Source organism: Natrix helvetica (assembly GCF_964273705.1).
Source record: "Natrix helvetica genome assembly, chromosome: 3".
In the NCBI taxonomy this organism is placed as follows: Eukaryota; Metazoa; Chordata; class Lepidosauria; order Squamata; family Natricidae; genus Natrix; species Natrix helvetica.
Window position 1 is genome coordinate 102,583,468 of NC_138549.1, and position 18,198 is coordinate 102,601,665.

The 18,198-nt window shown below is 33.4% G+C and overlaps 1 protein-coding gene across 2 annotated transcripts in view; it reads right to left on the reverse strand.

Moving 5' to 3' along the window:
- The window catches only part of PDE4B (phosphodiesterase 4B), a 173,111-nt gene extending 156,301 nt beyond the window's left edge, over positions 1-16,810 (reverse strand). For both annotated transcript variants that reach the window (XM_081948289.1, XM_081948287.1), the window contains exon 1: positions 16,540-16,810. In XM_081948289.1, the coding sequence (XP_081804415.1) occupies positions 16,540-16,775 (236 nt within the window). In that variant the 5' untranslated portion in view covers positions 16,776-16,810. The remainder of the gene's footprint in view (positions 1-16,539) is intronic.
- Positions 16,811-18,198: the final 1,388 nt, after the last annotated feature.

The window sequence follows — 18,198 nt, forward strand, 5'->3', positions numbered from 1 at the left end:
TACATACATACATATATTCATTCATCATCTTAAAGGTTATATATCATCTTTATTCATCATCTTCCTTTAAGATGATGAATAAAGTGAGATGTGTACCATTTGTTATTCTATATAGTAGACTAAGGGAATTGTAATGAACATTGAATAGCAAGGATTGCTATTTATAGACAATTAAGGGTAATCTAATTCAAGATATGGAAAAATGGAGAGGGAACATGAAATATATTTACAATGGGAAACTATTGCGATTTAAAGACAGAATCACAAATTGGGGGTGTGTAAGGATGTATAATTATATAAATATAATGGGAATAGCTGGGAATTGTAACCAGGTCTTCATCTCAGCCCAAATTAGGCAGGGTGGTGGTGGTTTAAAAGTACAATGACTATATGTGTATACTTTTTTGTTCTATTTCTTTTTAAAAAGGAAGAAGATATATGTTAAAATTAAATATGTATATTGAAAAGGAATTATAAATATCATCAACATAAAATGGAGCTTGCTCAGAAGCTGAAGTACACTAAGTAAATGAAATGAAGAGTGTGAAGTAGAGGAGAGAGGTAAGGGAAGAAGAGAGGGATAGGAGAGAGGAGGGGGGAAGAGGAGGAGAGAAAGGAGGAGTGGAAAGGGGGGAGAGGAGAAGGAGAGAGAAAGGGGAAGTAGAGAAGAGAAGGATGACAGAGGGAAGAAAGGAGGTAGGGAGGGGGAGGAGAGAGGGAGAAGAAAGTGATGGATAAGGTACAAATATGATGTATGGAGAGCAGAAGAGCCAATAATTGTTTTTGTGAGTTGATGGTAAGGTGAATTGATGTAAACATTTAATAATACAATGTGATGTTGGCTATGTAATAGTATACATGTGATTATATGCTATGAAAATGGAAAAATAAAAATGTAATATGCAAAAAAAAAAAAAAAGTTTCACTGAACGTAGTACAATCCATCACAGTCAGCCTCAGACCTGATGGGCAGAAGTCATTTGGGGAGAGTAGAATTTGATCTTATCAAAAAAACTGACCTCAACTATTTGAAAGCAAGGAACTTAAATTATAGTTATCGATTTGAGGATAATATAAATACATACTGAAGAGACAGATCTGATTCCCTTTTATTATATTTTATTTGCATCGTTTTTTCATTAGGTTCTGCTTCGATAAATTTCTTTTGATGGTTTTGAGAAATAGTTCTTTTTGCCATTGTATAATAATTCTCTTTTTTCTGATAATATAATTTTTAAGTGAACATGGAATATTGAAAAAAATGTTGGTACTAGTTTATCTTATCATTTAAAAATGTAATATCACATATTCCCTATATGATTAATAAGTGCAATTAGATTTCAGAAGGCCATTTCCATAAAAAATAGAGTACCATAAGAGATAGTTCTTTTCTTAACAGCCGAGAAGCAAATGTGAAGGATGAAATAGGTGAAATGAATAAATGAATAATAAAAGTCCAATGTCTTTGCAGGAAGCAAGCTGCAGAATATCTGTCCTCAGATTTATAAGATACTTGCACTAGAAAAGTGACATGTAATTTTGTGTTTAGATGGCATATACTGTAAAAAGTGATGAAGTTTCTTCTTATGAAAGACAAACTAAGTTCATGAATTATGTGCATAAATACATGCTTGAATGAATAGTCATTTAATTTGATTAATAGTGGTAATATACAGGAAAAAGTCAGTGAAAAGAAGCAAATGAACAGAAAAATGAAGAAAATGAGATGAGATGAGGATTTTTCTGCTCATAATATGTATTCAATGTGTTGGTTTTGCCCTAAGATCTTCCCTGGGATAGAAGGAAAAAGTTCAACACACTGCAAAACTATTATTGTCATTTGGATCACAAATTACAACTATTTTAAAAGGGATTTAATTGCAAATCAAAGGTTTACTATGTTTGCTCAGTGGATTATTAACTAAAATAGACCATTCTTGTAAAGAAGTAAACAATTATACAGAGCAGAAAACTACTGTAACTGAACCAATTATAATTTACAGAATAAGGTGCCAGCAGAGCTGCAGAGAAATCATATCCAGTCTATTCTCTTGGATATCAATAATTCAGTGTTAAACCAACTAATCTTTGCATTAAAATATGTACTCTACCAAAGTGCATTACCTTTATGAACAGACAGATATGAGATGTAAAAGATACTAATAAAATATATTAGCCAAATTACTGATACAAGAACAGAAAGGGAAAATCTATTGATTAATTACTTTTTGTATTGTGCATGATGTATTGTGTCATATAAACAGGTTTCTGATTAATATGTTACTTGGTTTCCAATTTAATATTATTACAACCATTTTTGAAGCAAAAGAGAAGAACTGAATAGTTGGACTTCTCTTCTCTCCTCTCGAAAACCTTGGTTCCTCCAAGAACTTTAATTGAGTAATAAGACAGGAATTCCAATCTGTGTTAAATGGTGACTACATCTGTTAATGTTTATATAGTCCTCTTTGCCAAGAAAAAAAAGACGAAGGAGCATCCTGAAAAGCAGTATCCTGAGTGTTTTGCAACCAGTTAGTGTAATGTTGACAGCAGCAGCTTCATTTTGAGCATGCAGAAAACCCTTTTATCAAATCAACAAAAACACTGGCTCACAACCAACTGAAGGACAAGCCCATTTAAATCATGGCATCAAACTTTGTCAGAATAGCCACTCCATTTGCACAATAAAGACTGGTTATAATTTTTCCAGACTAGGATTTATCCAACTGGGCAAAGGCACAATGTTTGATTAAAATAGATCAATGCATATTTGATTGAAGAAAGCATACTTTAAATTTTACCTTGTCTCTGATTTTAATTTATTTGATGACATTGTTAATGAATGGCAAAGAGACTAGGTCAGAAAAAATTAACACATGACAGACTTATTTACCCACTACTTCATGAATGAAGACATACCAAAGTATTATAATATATGAACCAAAATTTATAACATTTTTACTGTCCTATTTTGAGAGCCATCTTAGGATTTTAGAAACAAAAGACCACTATTGTATACTAATTTCATTTTGCAGGGAGAACACATAGAGTTGTACTGCGGCCATCATTTTGATGTAGGCAACTATCTCTGAAGAAATTTATCGTTTTATTAGTGTTATTTTACACCTAGGGAAAAAGATGTCCTATAGAATTTCCAAAGATGAATTCATTACTTGGGTATTATTTTTATTTTGTTAAGAATTAGTTCATCCTAACCCTAAATTCTCTGTTTCAGTGAGCAAAATGTCTAAAACCACCATTTTCTATAGACACCAGCTGGGGGACAGACAATAGAAAGTTATGACTGAAATTTCCAATAGCGTTTCTGCAGATAAACATAGAGAGCTTCTTATTAGCAAAATATCCAAACCTAATGATAACTGATTTTTACACACAGGCTAAGAAGGGAAGACATTCTGTGTATCGAACAGAATGGATGCATATTATAAACAGATCCCACACTTTGGATAATTATCATATGATAGATGAAGGTGAATTCAGTCTTTATTTAACAACTGCCTTGTTTAATAACTGATCACAGTTACAACAGTGAGAAAAAATAACAAACCCTTCCATTTATTACCTTCACAGGTCTATAAAGCAAAGAAAAGCTGAAGTCAGATCATAAGCATAGTCACAGTTTCACTCAGTGACTGTTCTGCTTAATGACTGAGTTGCCAGTCCCAAATGCAATCACTAAATGAGGACAATCTATAATGTGTGTATATTGGAAAGAGTAATTTAAATGGCCTGTGCATTAAAAAAAATTAAATTTCCATATGGGCATGTGAAATATATGTATTTATTTCCTCACTTTAAACAACTTCTATTGAATAGCTGGTTGTATGCATTGCTTACCTTTTTGATAAAATATAATACACAAAACGGGACAAAACGGAAACAACTAGCACATATGTTTTACCTTAATAGACAAAAAATATTACATTATGTAAAAATATAATAGAAAAAAATAATTACTACTATCAATAAGAGATAAAAGTAAAAATCTAACCACAAAAGCAAGAGTTAGTGAATTTTGAATCCTACAGAGATCCTAGCAACTTGGAAGAAAGTATAGGGAAGTAAGTTCGTAATATAGGTTAGCACTGTCGTTAAACACTATTGAAAATTCTGGAAGGAATACATTTGGAAGCTTTGAATGGAGTGTGTAAGGCACATGTCTACTTACCATATCCTCTTATCGAATCTTACAAAAATATTTAAGTATTAGTGGATGTCAAAGCTGTGCAGCATTCAGTTTTCCAGAAATAAATGGAAATTCAAACAGGAGATGGTTAAGGAGATGGTTCACTTGATAAAAGGGTGAACAATTTTTAAATGGTTTATATTTTCACTTCAGGTAGCTTTGTTATTAAAAATGAGTTTAGAGAAGGTTTCCTAGGCTGATGGGGGGGGGGGGTTACAACTGACAAATGTTATTCTAACATCAAAAGGCATTGAATATGTTTGGGGAGGAATTATGGAAATAATTATCTTTGAAAACAGACATCTGGATTTTCTAAAATGTTTTGCTCAGTGCACCCATTTTTCCCCTTTATAATACTCTTATGACTCCGTAACATATGTTCTGTTAAAAATTACTTCTTTCAATATTAATTTTCTCTACCAAAGTTAAATAAAAGTTATTATTTTATAAGCCATTTGTCTTATTAGAACCAGATGCTATATCACAATTCCTAAATATTTTCTTACCATAATTTTATTAATTCTTTTTTTTATTGGCACTTCTTTGGCTGAACATGGGGAAAAGAATAAATTCATTCTGTATTCTGTCGGGGGGGGGGGGGGGGCAGAAACCCACAAGCAAAACAGAAATATCACTTTGGTTTATTTGGTGTAAGAAAGTTCTTTGATCCAGGAGAAATATCTGACAAGGAAGGCAAAGGCACCTAATTACTGATCATTCTTTTATTTTCATCCCATTCTACTCGAAAAGGCCTATCTAGTCTTCAGAACAAATGTAAATTGGGAAGACAAATATCTAACAATTATCTACCCACCTGTCCCTATAAATTAAGCACACAATAAATTAAAAACTTTCCAAATGTGAATTATCAGTTAAATAAATAACTGCTCACACTTGTTTTCTTCTGAAATGTTCAGAAGCAAAACAGAAATAATCATTAATACATTCTGAGCACATAAACCACAGGAAATTTAGCAAACTAAAATCTTTGTGTTTATTTTTGAGATTGTGCTCTCAACTTTTTTTTTTTTTTTTTTTTTTTGCTTCCTGGAGAAACTGCAATAGTTGTGCAGAAATCCTTAAAATGGGCAAGATTAATACCACAAAATGTTGAATATATAATTAAAATTTCAAAATTTCAAAATGTGAAGACAATTTTTAAAAAATTGCCCTAAAAATGGTAATGTGAAATAACAGCAGATCATTGTTCTTGTCAACCAACTTTTTTTCAGAATTTTCCATCCCATAAATGTAATGGGCAACTCTGAGGATACAAGTTTTAGAGATGTTCATTTGATCATAAAATACACACAACTGATATATAGGTTAAACACTTCTGCCTGAAGTCAAAAAGTTTATGATAGCCAATTGGTTAAATCTCTATCTACATTTGTACATCGTCTTCCACATGCAGTAGACAATCAGGGCATGTTCAGATTCTTATTTTGTTTTTGAATATGCTAAGTTTGCCTGATTTTTTTTTCAAAGTCAAATTTTCTCCCTCTAAAGCTTATTAGCTACCTTGGCCTTCCATTGTTCCACTTTCCATTGTTTCTCTTGTTCACCTTATATCATAAGGAAGCTGACATTGATGGATATATGGCAGAGAGATGAGATGAAACATATTTAAGACTACAACACAGAAATAATATTCAAGTGACTCAGACAGACATCGTACTAATTTACTGAAGTATAAGGAGAAGAGATTCACTACAATAATACTTGCAAGATTCTGTTATTATAGCCAATCCCAACAAATGATTTAGCTTTCCTGTAGAGTAGATCCCTTGGTCTGGTCTACCTATTCTGACACCTTATCACTTTTCAAGCCTAATCCCTTTCCATAAATCTGATGCTCTTCTGTGTTTTCTTTGCTCCTGTTTATTCATTAAAAAAGTCTAAATGCTATTTCACATTGACATTTTGTGACAACTTATGTGTCTGGGGGGGAAATATCATCAGTTAACATGCTTCAGTAAGCTTAGGACTCTCCAGATTCACTATTAAGATTCTAGATTTAAATTCCCTTTAAATTGCCATATGTTTTCAACTACAAGAAAAAGGGAAATGTTTTCTTCATTTGATATCATTATAATCCTGGTTCCGATGAGGAAAAAGGATGATGGCAGAAAATACCAAAGGAAGGGAATGAGTGCTGCATCCCCTTAAGTTGTCCTGCTTTGGCGAGATGTTTAGTGGGTAGAGAGAGATTTATTCATGACTATTCTTAAAACAATTCCATTTCCTACAAATTTTCTTTTTATTTTCATCTCTACCTTGCAGTTTTCACAGACACTAAGCATAATCAGTGAGTTGTTTTGATTTCGTTCCCATCCTTCTCTGGATTTGTTTCTAATGCTACTGATACTATGCTTTCTGTAAGTGATGTTTATAGTAGGATCGACTCTTTGAGATCTGTAGAGGAAAAGGAAAAGCTGACATTCCTGGAAAATATGAAGACAAATCTGTTTCTACTTAAAAATTCCCATGAAGATTTTCAAAACTTACTACTCTATAAAAAGAAGTGGGAAGACTACATCTGTCCATTTGTATAATATGCTGATTTCACTCATGTATTAACACAAACTGCAGGCAACAAACAGCATTCACCAAAGAAACCTATAATTAGCTATGAAAGATCTAAATTTAATACTAAGAGACAATCTCTATCTGCAGGGACAAGTGAATCCCGGAAAGGTGGCAAACCACTTAATTTAATCCAACTCCAGCAAAGAACTCAAAATAATGATTAAAAAAAACTCAAAATAACAATATTTAAAAATTAATGTTGAAGGGGAAAGCAAAATGTATACAGCATTACAATAGTTCCTGATGAGAATAAAAAATAAAGATGCCATACTGAGTACTAAGCATTTCTATGTGTGGAAAGTTTCATTCTGTTCCCACAGAGTTTTTTTTAAAATCCACTACTTACCAATAAATATAATTATAGTGGGAATTTAATTTGACAATGAAATGTAGTTGTTAAGGTGTTAGACTTGTATCGGGAAGCTCTAAGTTTGTCCCTATTCAAACTCCGAATTGATTATGAGGTTATGGACCAGTCACCCTATTTCAGCTCAACCAACTTACAGAATTGTTTTGGTGCTAACAAAATTATAGAAGAATTCTATGTATGACACCTTGGGCTCTCAGAAGAAAAAAACTAAATATATGAATAAAATATTCATATAGTGAACATCTGGCAAAACCATAAATTTAAAAGCCAATTACTTTTTGTAATTTTGAAAAAAGTGTAATAACATAGATGCATAAGGTATCCAAGCAAAACAATACTTAAGAATTTTTGCAGTAATTCCTTAAAGGAGTATTATATAATCACAACATCTTTTGGGAAAGAATAATAAGAACAGAGAACAGAACATTGCTTTTCCCATTTTCCTATCCTCCAATTTTACAAAATATGGCTTTGTAAAGCAAACTAATTGAAATATATGATTGCAATACAGATCTATAAATGAAGCTAAGGAACAATGAATTGCTTTAAAGACTTGGTATTTATGGCAAAACTGTTCAAACATTTCATCCGCAAAAGTAGGATGGAAATTTTAGTCTTATTAATTCTGGAAGCCTTACTGCATTGGCAGAGATTCTTGTTGTGGCCCTCTTTATCATGATGGTAATTCATATTTAAATGATTATGCCTTGGTTTAACAAAGAGATTTTGGATATCATTCACTTGGGTGATATCACCAACTCAGCATGGAAATCTGACTCATTTAGGGATCTGGGCCTTATTCATGTTCTTGAATGAAATGCAAGGTGTGATTTTAACTCTTGTATTTCATTCTTGTGAAGCTTCAGTTTGTTAGGCATAAACCTAATACACCATTACTATACTTAGTCATATTATTGAAAAAATATTTTACATTTATATAACAATTTTCAAAATGAAATAGAATAGTAATTTGCAAATTAAAGCAAAGATCTCCAACTTTCTGAGAAGATTTGAGTTCAAAACAAGTTTCCTATAAATGGCTAGAGTACTCTGGATTAATGAACTATGTGGAAAAGTGAAGTACAAATACAGTAGCTATGAATATTCAACAGTCTTCCCAAAGGGTAGACTCTCCAGGCTGGTCTTGAAGTAAGAAAGATTTGCTGATTAGCCTCTGTTTGCTAGGTTAATTAGGCCTAAGCAATAATTATTCTCTTTTTTTAATCAAGGTTTAGAGATGAAGTAGAGAGAAGGACAGCTGATATAAATTAGAAAAATGGCCACTTAAATAAGAAACCAAAGCATTTGGAGATAGGTGCAACAAAGTATCTTTTATGGGCATCCATAACTGTAGAGATCACTGAGCTCTCCACCAAAGGAATGCAGAACAGCCTCAAAGCTCACAAGGTCACAGGTAATATAGGTCTGGAAATGGTACATAAGAGTTACAAAAACAACGTAATTTATAACATGACTTACGAGCAGGAATGTTGGGGCTGATAACAACATAATGGGATGACCTCCTTCTCATCATGGAAAACATTAGTTTTTATTATGTGTCTTCTTCCCTCCAGGGTCAACATGCAGGTTGCCTATTCTGCCTAATATGCAACGCATTTCAGCATCAAATATGCTGAAGGCAGAACATTATTTAGCATCCATCCACCCCTGTTCACTGAGCACTCTGATTTTGGTGTACTAGTCGAATGTAGAGTACAGCTATGCATTAATGGCAGCAGGCTTGTTCAACTGATATACCAGATGGGCACTATGAATTCAAAGCATCTTTATGGGGAAAAGGAAAATTCATTTGCTTGCTGAAGGTCCTCATCACTTGTCCTCACCACTTGTCTGCTTACTATTTTGGACTTACTGCTTGGTCTTTTCTTGACTCTCCTCATAATGTCTTTTCATCCTTTCCTCCATACTATCCACCTGGCTTGTATAACTGACATGTCATATAAAACAATTCTCATCTTTAAATCTTTCATTTTAATGCAATTTTAGCTTTGGTTCTTGGAGAACCCTAAGACAATAAGGCATAGAAAGGCCTGAAGAGTGGTAAAATGGCTAGCTAATAAATTTAAATGATGATTATGATAATAATAATAATAATAACAACAACAACAACAACAACAACAACAACATATTCAGCACCGATATTTCAATGCAGTTTGGCATGGAAAAATGTGCCACTGTATCCATAAAAAGGGGCAAAATCACTACATGTGAGGGAATTGAAATGCCCAATGGCCAACTAATTAAATGCAACGAAAATGAAGCCTACAAATACTTAGGCATTTTGCAGTTGGATAACATCAAACATGGACAAGTAAAAAATATTGTCAGGAGAGAGTACACCAACAGAGTTAGGAAAATTTTGAAATCTAAATTAAATGGTGGAAATACAATCAAGGCCATAAATACCTGGGCAATACCAGTTATAAGATACACAGCTGGTATAGTTAACTGGACACAAGCTGATTTGGACATTTTGGACCGAAAAACCAGGAAACTAATGACAATGCACTACAGTTTACATCCACGTGGTGACACTGATAGACTATACCTGCCCCGAAAATCAGGTGGCAGAGGATTATTACAAGTGAAGCAAATAGTTGAAGAAGAAAAACATGCACTAGCTGATTATTTAAAAGAAAGTCAAGAACATCTATTAATCGAAGTAAAGAACAAAAATCTACTGAAGGCCCAACAGACGAAACAAGAATACAGAAAAGATGTGATAAAATCAAGAATGGAGAGTTGGCAGAACAAAGCCTTACATGGTCAATTTCTGGAAAAAATAAAAGATAAAGTGGACAGTGAAAAAACTTGGTTATGGTTAACAACAGGTACATTAAAGAAAGAAACAGAGTCACTAATCCTGGCTGCGCAAGAACAAGCTATCCGAACAAATGCCATTAAGGCCAAAATCGAAAAATCCTCTGATGATGCCAAATGCAGACTCTGCAAAGAAGTTGATGAAACGGTTGACCACATACTCAGCTGCTGTAAAAAAATCGTGCAGACTGATTATAAATTGCGGCACAATTCAGTAGCACAAATGATCCACTGGAATTTGTGCAAAAATTATAATATTAAAACAACAACAAACTGGTGGGAACATAAGCCTGAAAAAGTCACCGAAAATCAGATGGTCAAGATCCTGTGGGATTTTCATATACAAACAGACAAAATACTACCGCATAACACACCAGACATCACACTGGTTGAGAAAAAGAAGGTTACAATCATAGACATCGCAATACCAGGTGATAGCAGGGTTGAGGAGAAGGAACATGAAAAAGTCGCGAAATACCAGGACTTAAAAATTGAAATCCAACGATTATGGCACAAACCAGCAGTGGTAATTCCAGTGGTAATCGGCACACTGGGTGCTATTCCAAAAGCACTGGAATTACATTTAAAACAGTTAAAACTTGACAAAATCACCATCAGTCAAATGCAAAAAGCTGCACTGCTTGGATCTGCACGTATATTACGAAAATATGTTACGACGTCCTAGGCCCCTGGGTGGGGCCCGACTAGTAATCAATGCCAAATCCGGCGAATCAACTGGCCGCTGTGATACAATCGTATAGTAGTAGTAATAATAATAATAACAACAACAACAATAATAATGGTACAAGTACTTATGGGATTTGGAAGCTTGGGACCTGTTGCACAACCAAATCAAGGAAATCAAAGAGCAAAATACATAAAGTGAGTCTGGAAAATCTTGACATCAAAGCTGAGATGAGGAAATATCATAAAGGCAATTAATACCTGGACAGTGCCTGTAATACATTACTCAGCTGGAATAATTCATTGGACTCCGCGAGAACTTGATAACTTGGATCTATAAACAAGAAAATTAATAAAAATGCACCATGCTCTTCACCCAAAAGGTGATTTTGATTTATTGTATTTGCCAAGATCTCAGAGTGGCGGAGGTCTCTAACAGGTGAAACAAACTGTGGAAGAGGAAAAACACAGCTTAAATGACTACATAAAAATGGCAAAGAGCCTCTGCTGAAGGAGATGAACAAGGGAAACCTCCTGAAAACAACAAAATTAAAAGCAGGAGATCAAAAGGAAACAATTGAGCATCGGGTTTCTAACTTGAAAAAGAAGCCTATGCACAGTCAATATCTGAAGGACATTGAAGGAAAGGCAGATGCAAAGCTAACATGGAGCTGGTTGAGATCAGGGGTGCTGAAGAAAGAAACCGAAGGCTTCATTTTGGCTGCTGAAGAACAAGCCTTGCAGACCAATTCCATGAAAGCAAATATTCTACATAATAGCAACAATAACAAATGTTGCTTATGCAACAAGAAAAATGAAACAGTGGATCACCTTATCAGTGGCTGCAGCAAAATCTCACAGACTAATTATCCACATCACGATCAAATTGCCAAAATCATACATTGAGAGCTTTGCCAGAAGTTTGGGTTTGAATGCAGAGAAAGTTACTGGGAACAACAAATTGACAAAGTTCTTGAAAATGAGGAAGTCAAGAGCCTGTGGAACTTTCAGATCCAAACAGACAGACATCTGGCCCACAAAATACGTGACATTGCTATTGTAGAAAAGGAAAAAAAAGTCTGGTTCATTGATACTGCAATCAATGCAGATGATTGCATTGAATTGACACAACTAGAAAAAAAAATCATGATTGCAAACTGAAGTTGAGTGACTATGGAGGAAGAAAACAATGGTTGTACCAATAGTAAAAGAAGCCCTTGGAGTAATACCCAAAGGGCTGCCTAGATATATGGAAATTTTGAACTTATTAGATCCTGACTTTGCAAAAAAAAAAATCTATATACTCAGATGCTACCTTAAGTCCTTCGTTAGGTCTTGAAATATTAAGTTTTTACCAGTCCCAGACTGTGAATCTAATTGAACATCAAATCAATCAATAACAACAACAACAATACATTTTTGAATGTTCAGTTGACTGAGTTTCATGTTTAATGAATAAAAGAGATAATAATAAAAAAGTTCAGCATTCAATTCAGTGATGAGAAAATAATATTGGGAGAAACACTTCCTGTAGACATTAAACTGAAATAGAAAAGCAAACAGCTAAAATAGAATAGATTGGAAAGCTGTTTTGTATAAATGATCACTTGTACAAAAAGTGGACGTGGTAATGTGGATGTCACTGCCAGTACTGAATACACTGTCTTCTCTCATGGTTGCCTGTCAAATCAGTTTAATACATTTCTATATTGCTTCAAGCAGCAGTAGTGATAATTCTCAGACTATATTCGGGAGAGGGTGCGGCTAACAAATAAAAAATTTTTTATTATTATTATTATTAATTATTATTATTATTATTATTATTATTATTATTATTATTATTATTATTATTATTATTATTATTATTATATTTGATCACCAAGGCTAGTCATTTTTTATACAATATTCATAATTAAGGAAATAAAGCAAAACAAGTATTTTCCAGAGTACGACAAGCACTTCCCAATCAATTGAATCCAGATCCTCAGATATTAAAGGAACGCATCTCGTTTTGTGCATATTAAGGGAATAGTCCATCCGGTTTGTCTAACTTTTGAAAATCCCTCTTCTTATGAATATTGAGAAAAATATAAATAAAAGTGTATAATTTTATTCATAGAATGGAATAACATTTGTGAAACAATGTAAGTGGATGAAACATGCCAAATTCCTTGGAAATTAGTACCTCTTATTTTATATCATGGCAGATGGAACAAGAAATCCTAATAGCTGTTCACACAGTAACTAGGATTTAGGGAAATATTTTAAAACAACACTCTTTCCATTAAGTATTTCAGGTAAATGCCCATGAATCCTTTGTTTTGAGAAACAATGAAATTTGCCACACAGATTGAACATTATAATGAAGAATGTATATAGCAATTTTCAGCTAGCTAGCTAGATGTAAAGAGTGAGGGAGATGACCTGGAAACAAATATTCAGAAACTGTTACATAAATAAGAAAGAAAGAAGTATTCCAAAGCTCTGGAATAGAAGATAGTATTAAGAAGATGACTCCTCCTTGACTCACTGGGAGTTAAGCAGGAAAGCAGGAGAAGCATAATCAGACTTGCAAAATTTGTAATCTATTTCAATGAAGCATATTAGGATCTTCCTATAGAGTGCTTCTATAGGAAGATGTGGTCTTTTTCAAAGTGATGTGGTCTTTTTCAAAGTGTTCACAGATGGAAATGGAAGACCCTGTGACAAACTACAGCACCCTTCTTAGGTATGATAAAACTTATTGTCAGAGACTAAGGGCAAAGATAAATTGTTAAGGTATTTTTTCTTTAAAATGTAGCCTTTAACCCATTCAAGTATATAAGACAATGCTTATTTTTTCTATGGAAGGGAGAAGGGAAAGTAGTAAGAGGAACAAGCGATTATAACATTTAGCAATCCAGGAAATTATTCTCTCCTGTCCCAAGGTGCTCTGATTTGAGGGCAGGAATGTCAATGAACTGAATTTAATAACCCGTCTTCTTTTCTTTCCCATCAAGGTGTTTTGTAAGACCAAGCTCCAACTGTTTTAGAAATTAAATAGCATATGATATAACATGTGGTAGAATCCCTGAAATATATATCAAAAGCAATATATCCAAAATAATATTTGAATCGGAGATAGGAAATATGAACGCCATTTGATCTGCTTCAAATGAATCAAATTGTCCCAATCACCTTTAAGTTCAGGTTTTGTATTAAGTGGAAGTATGGTCAATTCATTCTTACACAAGCATATCCAACCTAATCATATGCTCTGAGCCATTTTCCCACTGCAATCAGTGAGGATATGTATTATTAACCATTTCTATGCACAAATGCAGTTTATATGTTTGTTGTGGAAAAATAAGTGTCAATCTGTTAGATGCTAACAGATTGACACTTATTTTTCCACATTAAAAAAAAAACAATCAAACAAAGAAATATGGTCAGGAAGGGATTGCCTATCTAGTTCCAATGCCATTGTTAGCAGAACCGGGACATGAAGATCTAAAACAAACAGGGAAAAATGCTGTAGAGCAGCATTTCTTGAATTCTTTCCAATCCCTTTTCCGGCAGTGGCCCTAGGAGGCCATTCTATGTAATGAAGTACTGTGTGTTTACTAATTATTGTAGTAAAATAATCTACTGTATTATTAACTGATGGTTTTTTAAAGATGAATTTCCTTCAAAAAAAATTCTTGGCAGTAATATGAAAATAGTTTGCCATTATCTTATTCCAGGTTATTTTTCAACTACCCAATTTAATTATTGATTATCTAATGTTATTGCTTTCTTTACAATTTCTACTGAATAGTTGTTTTAATGACTTTGTTAGCTCTTTCTGGACCAAATGCTCTAAAGGGAAAGTTTAAAAAATATTTCAAATCAATGAAAAGAGTAAGGATCAAATTTTAATTTTTTCTAAAAAAAACTTTTGGATTTTAACACAGTTCTTCTTGCTTCCCCAGAATATTAAAAAAAATAGTTATCCATATTTTCTGTGGCAAAGAGATGGACAACTCATAGCTTCTGAACCATAGTCCCTAGCAACCCATTTGCAGATTGAAAGCTCCCCTTTCAAATGGTATCACCAGAATTCCATAAAAAATTATCCAAGTTCCAATTGTGCAATGTTTGCTTGATTTGGGAGAATCTGAATAGTTTTAGAGGCAGCTATAAGAATTCAGATCTGCCATTGGAATAGTATACCAGGTTCTGGAAACAGTGAACAGTAGCCAAATCAAGATAACATTGCCAATTCATTGATGTTTCGTATCCAAGGTGTAACTGTTTTCTATAGAAACTAAGCATTCTAATCTCATTAAATGTTATCTGTAAAATTAAGCACATGCTTCCAGCAAGTGATAACCTGGTAGGAATAATATATTTTACACTGAAGTTTCTGAACCATATTCAAAGACCACTCCAGATATAATGACGTAATTATCTCTCACTGCTAAAACAAAATAAATGTATCTTCCTCATATCTCTTATTGCATATAAGTATTTTTTGGAAGATTGTATTTTTCTATTATATCTTTATAATGTAAAATATTACATTTGCTATCTATATTTTCATCCAAATAGAAATGTTTAGTCCAAATGGAAATGTTTGGACAATCTCAGAAGAAAACAAGTATGTATGTATGTATGTATGTATGTATGTATGTATGTATGTATGTATGTATGTGTATATATATATATATATATATATATATATATATATATATATATATATATATATATATATATATATATATATATATATTTCCCCCATGCTTATCTGTACTTTAATGCATATCCCCAGTTCCTTCTTTTAAAACATGGGTACTATCAGCTCACATTTATGGGAAATGAAATTGAACAATATTCATTGCAACACTGGATAATTGATAGGTGTAAAGAATTTTAAAACTATGAAATATTGAGAATAGACCAGTAATACTTACTTCTAACACTATGACATATTTCAATTTGGAACAGTAAACTATTCAAAAGAATTCATTCAAAGATACCATGATTTATATTTTTAAAAATTGTCCCAAATTAGACAAACTTGATAGTGCTATAGTCTACAGACCATGATGAATATTTTTTTAGTCTGTGGTCATGTGACACTTTCTTTGCATAATGGTCTTTCTATTGGTCAGAACTCAGTCAATTCCAGAGTTTGTTATAATGCCAAAGGAAGACAAAAAATCCTAATTCAACAATAGTAGAACATCTATTATCTACATACTTGAGATTCTGTTTTCTCTTCCTAACACTAACCCTTTCATAATTTGGTTTTTTATTTGCAAATATAACTGAAGTTTTTTTAAAAATGAATTAAGACAGAATATATTAGGAGTTTTAAATGATTATGTAGGAACAGAAGACATAACTATGGAACAGATATCTAGATAAAAAAGAAGCAGAAATTCATAGAAAAAACACACTCATTCTTTATTTTAGACTTTAATTAATGCAATTCTGACCAGATCAGTTTCAATCAAAAACACAAGGAGCTGAAATGCCCAAAATGGTCAATCTAAGCTATCTGACTGCTAGATCTTCCTTCAAGATGCTTCACAGAGGGCTATTTTACCCTACAGTCAATTGAAAATCAAAATATAAGTCTTGAGTTCTCAAAACACCCCAAAGCAGGATAATATTGATTATATAAAACTAAGAAAATGCATAATTCAGAGAATTTTTTTTAAAAAAATAGCAAAAATTAATCAGAATTCACAAATATAGTATTTGTTTTTATATGGACAAGAGCGGCACAAATGATCCAATTATACATTCTTTTATTACTGCAGCTGGCTCTGCAAGAGGACAGAATTCCCCTGCTGAATAAATATCAATACCAAAGTCATCTTACCATGTATGTGCCACTGTGAAACGTCGACGTTGACGGATGCTTTTATTCACCAGCAACTTTCTGAAAAAGCATGGAGAGTTCCTTGGAGAACTGCGGGGGGATATTTTCGGAGAAGTGGTTCTGTTCCCGGACACTCTGGGCAGCTCAAGTTCTAAATGCATTTGTTCTTTGAAAGTCTTTATATAAACATCGGTCTCCGGAGCAGCAGGTTCCCTAGAAGAATCTTTTGCTGTCATAGCTTGGAGATTATGTTAGCTCTCACCATATAGAAAACACAACAATAGCACAGCCCAAAGACATTGCTGGGGATTCAAATGCTGATAAATCGACTCGCTCTCTGCTGACCATTCATCGCATGTAGATCTGAATGAAAAGGCTGCCTAAAGAAAGGGCAGCATAATCGAAGAATGGATAAATCAATCCTGTCAGAAAGGAGCGTTATCGGGCTTGGCTTTGCCTCTGAAAATGCACCAAAGTGCTTTCTGTTTCGGTAGCCTCCTTGTGGATGTGGGTTGTCTGCAAGCTACATGATGTGACACTCACTGAATTCATTCAGCAGCATATGCAGCTCATGAAAAATTCATAAGGACTCCCCGTAAGTCTTTTGCCAGATAATGTTCGGATTAAAATACCTAATCAACAGAAATAGAACATTGTGATGTTGTTTCTCCCTGATCCCTAAAAATGACTCTTCCCCTTCCTATTATCAGACCTAATTGAAAATGGTTAGTTGATATTCAGCTTGTTTTGTTTGAAAAGGTTTTCATTCAGAATTATCTGTTCACAGCTCAGATTGCAACTGCTCCTCCTACGACATGCTGATTGGTTCAAATTATTTTGACAACTGGGTGCTTGTCCTTCCCTATACATTAAAACAGCAAAACATTTTATCAGGCTGACAGCTTCAGAACAGATTGTATACAAGACACCGGTTTTATAATCTTTGAACAAATACAAAAGCTATCATAAGAATGTGAAATAAGACTTGTTATGAATTTAGGGCAAATTGAAATATGTCTGACACCAACAATAAAAAAAGATAAATAATGAATTATAGCTTTACTAATCCTATGTTTCCTAAAAACTTTAAGACCAGAACGGAAATGTCAATGCTAGGGTGAAAACCAAGAGTAGTAGGGCAGGCAGGGAGAAAGCACTTAAACACATTTAAGAATTAAATGATTGCTAACATCTTGCAAAAAAAAATTATCATAGCAATTTCTGAAATTAGGCAGAAAACTTCAAAACTTTATAATAAAAAATGCAACTCAGAGATGGTGAGTTAGTGCTTGACTCACTCTAATGATTCTTAAATCAAACCTTTTAAACTGAAATAGGAATACTGTTTTATCTAGTATACTACATTTTGGAACTTACATCTTGGATACTCATCAGCAAATTTCAGTCCTATCACCTAGCTGTGGCTAATCAAACATTGCATTTTATATTTTTTCTTGGTGGCAAAAGAGAACTACATTGGCTCAGGGACAATTTACAATGTGGTTATTCCCCTTCATCTTTAAAATCTTATATAGCATGGGATCAGGTTATTTGTGGAACTCAGGACATCTTGTTCTTTCCATCAGATTGGCTAGGATAGACATGCTCCAGATCTCATTCCTTAAATGTTTCCATTTTGTGGGACCTAAACAGGGTCCT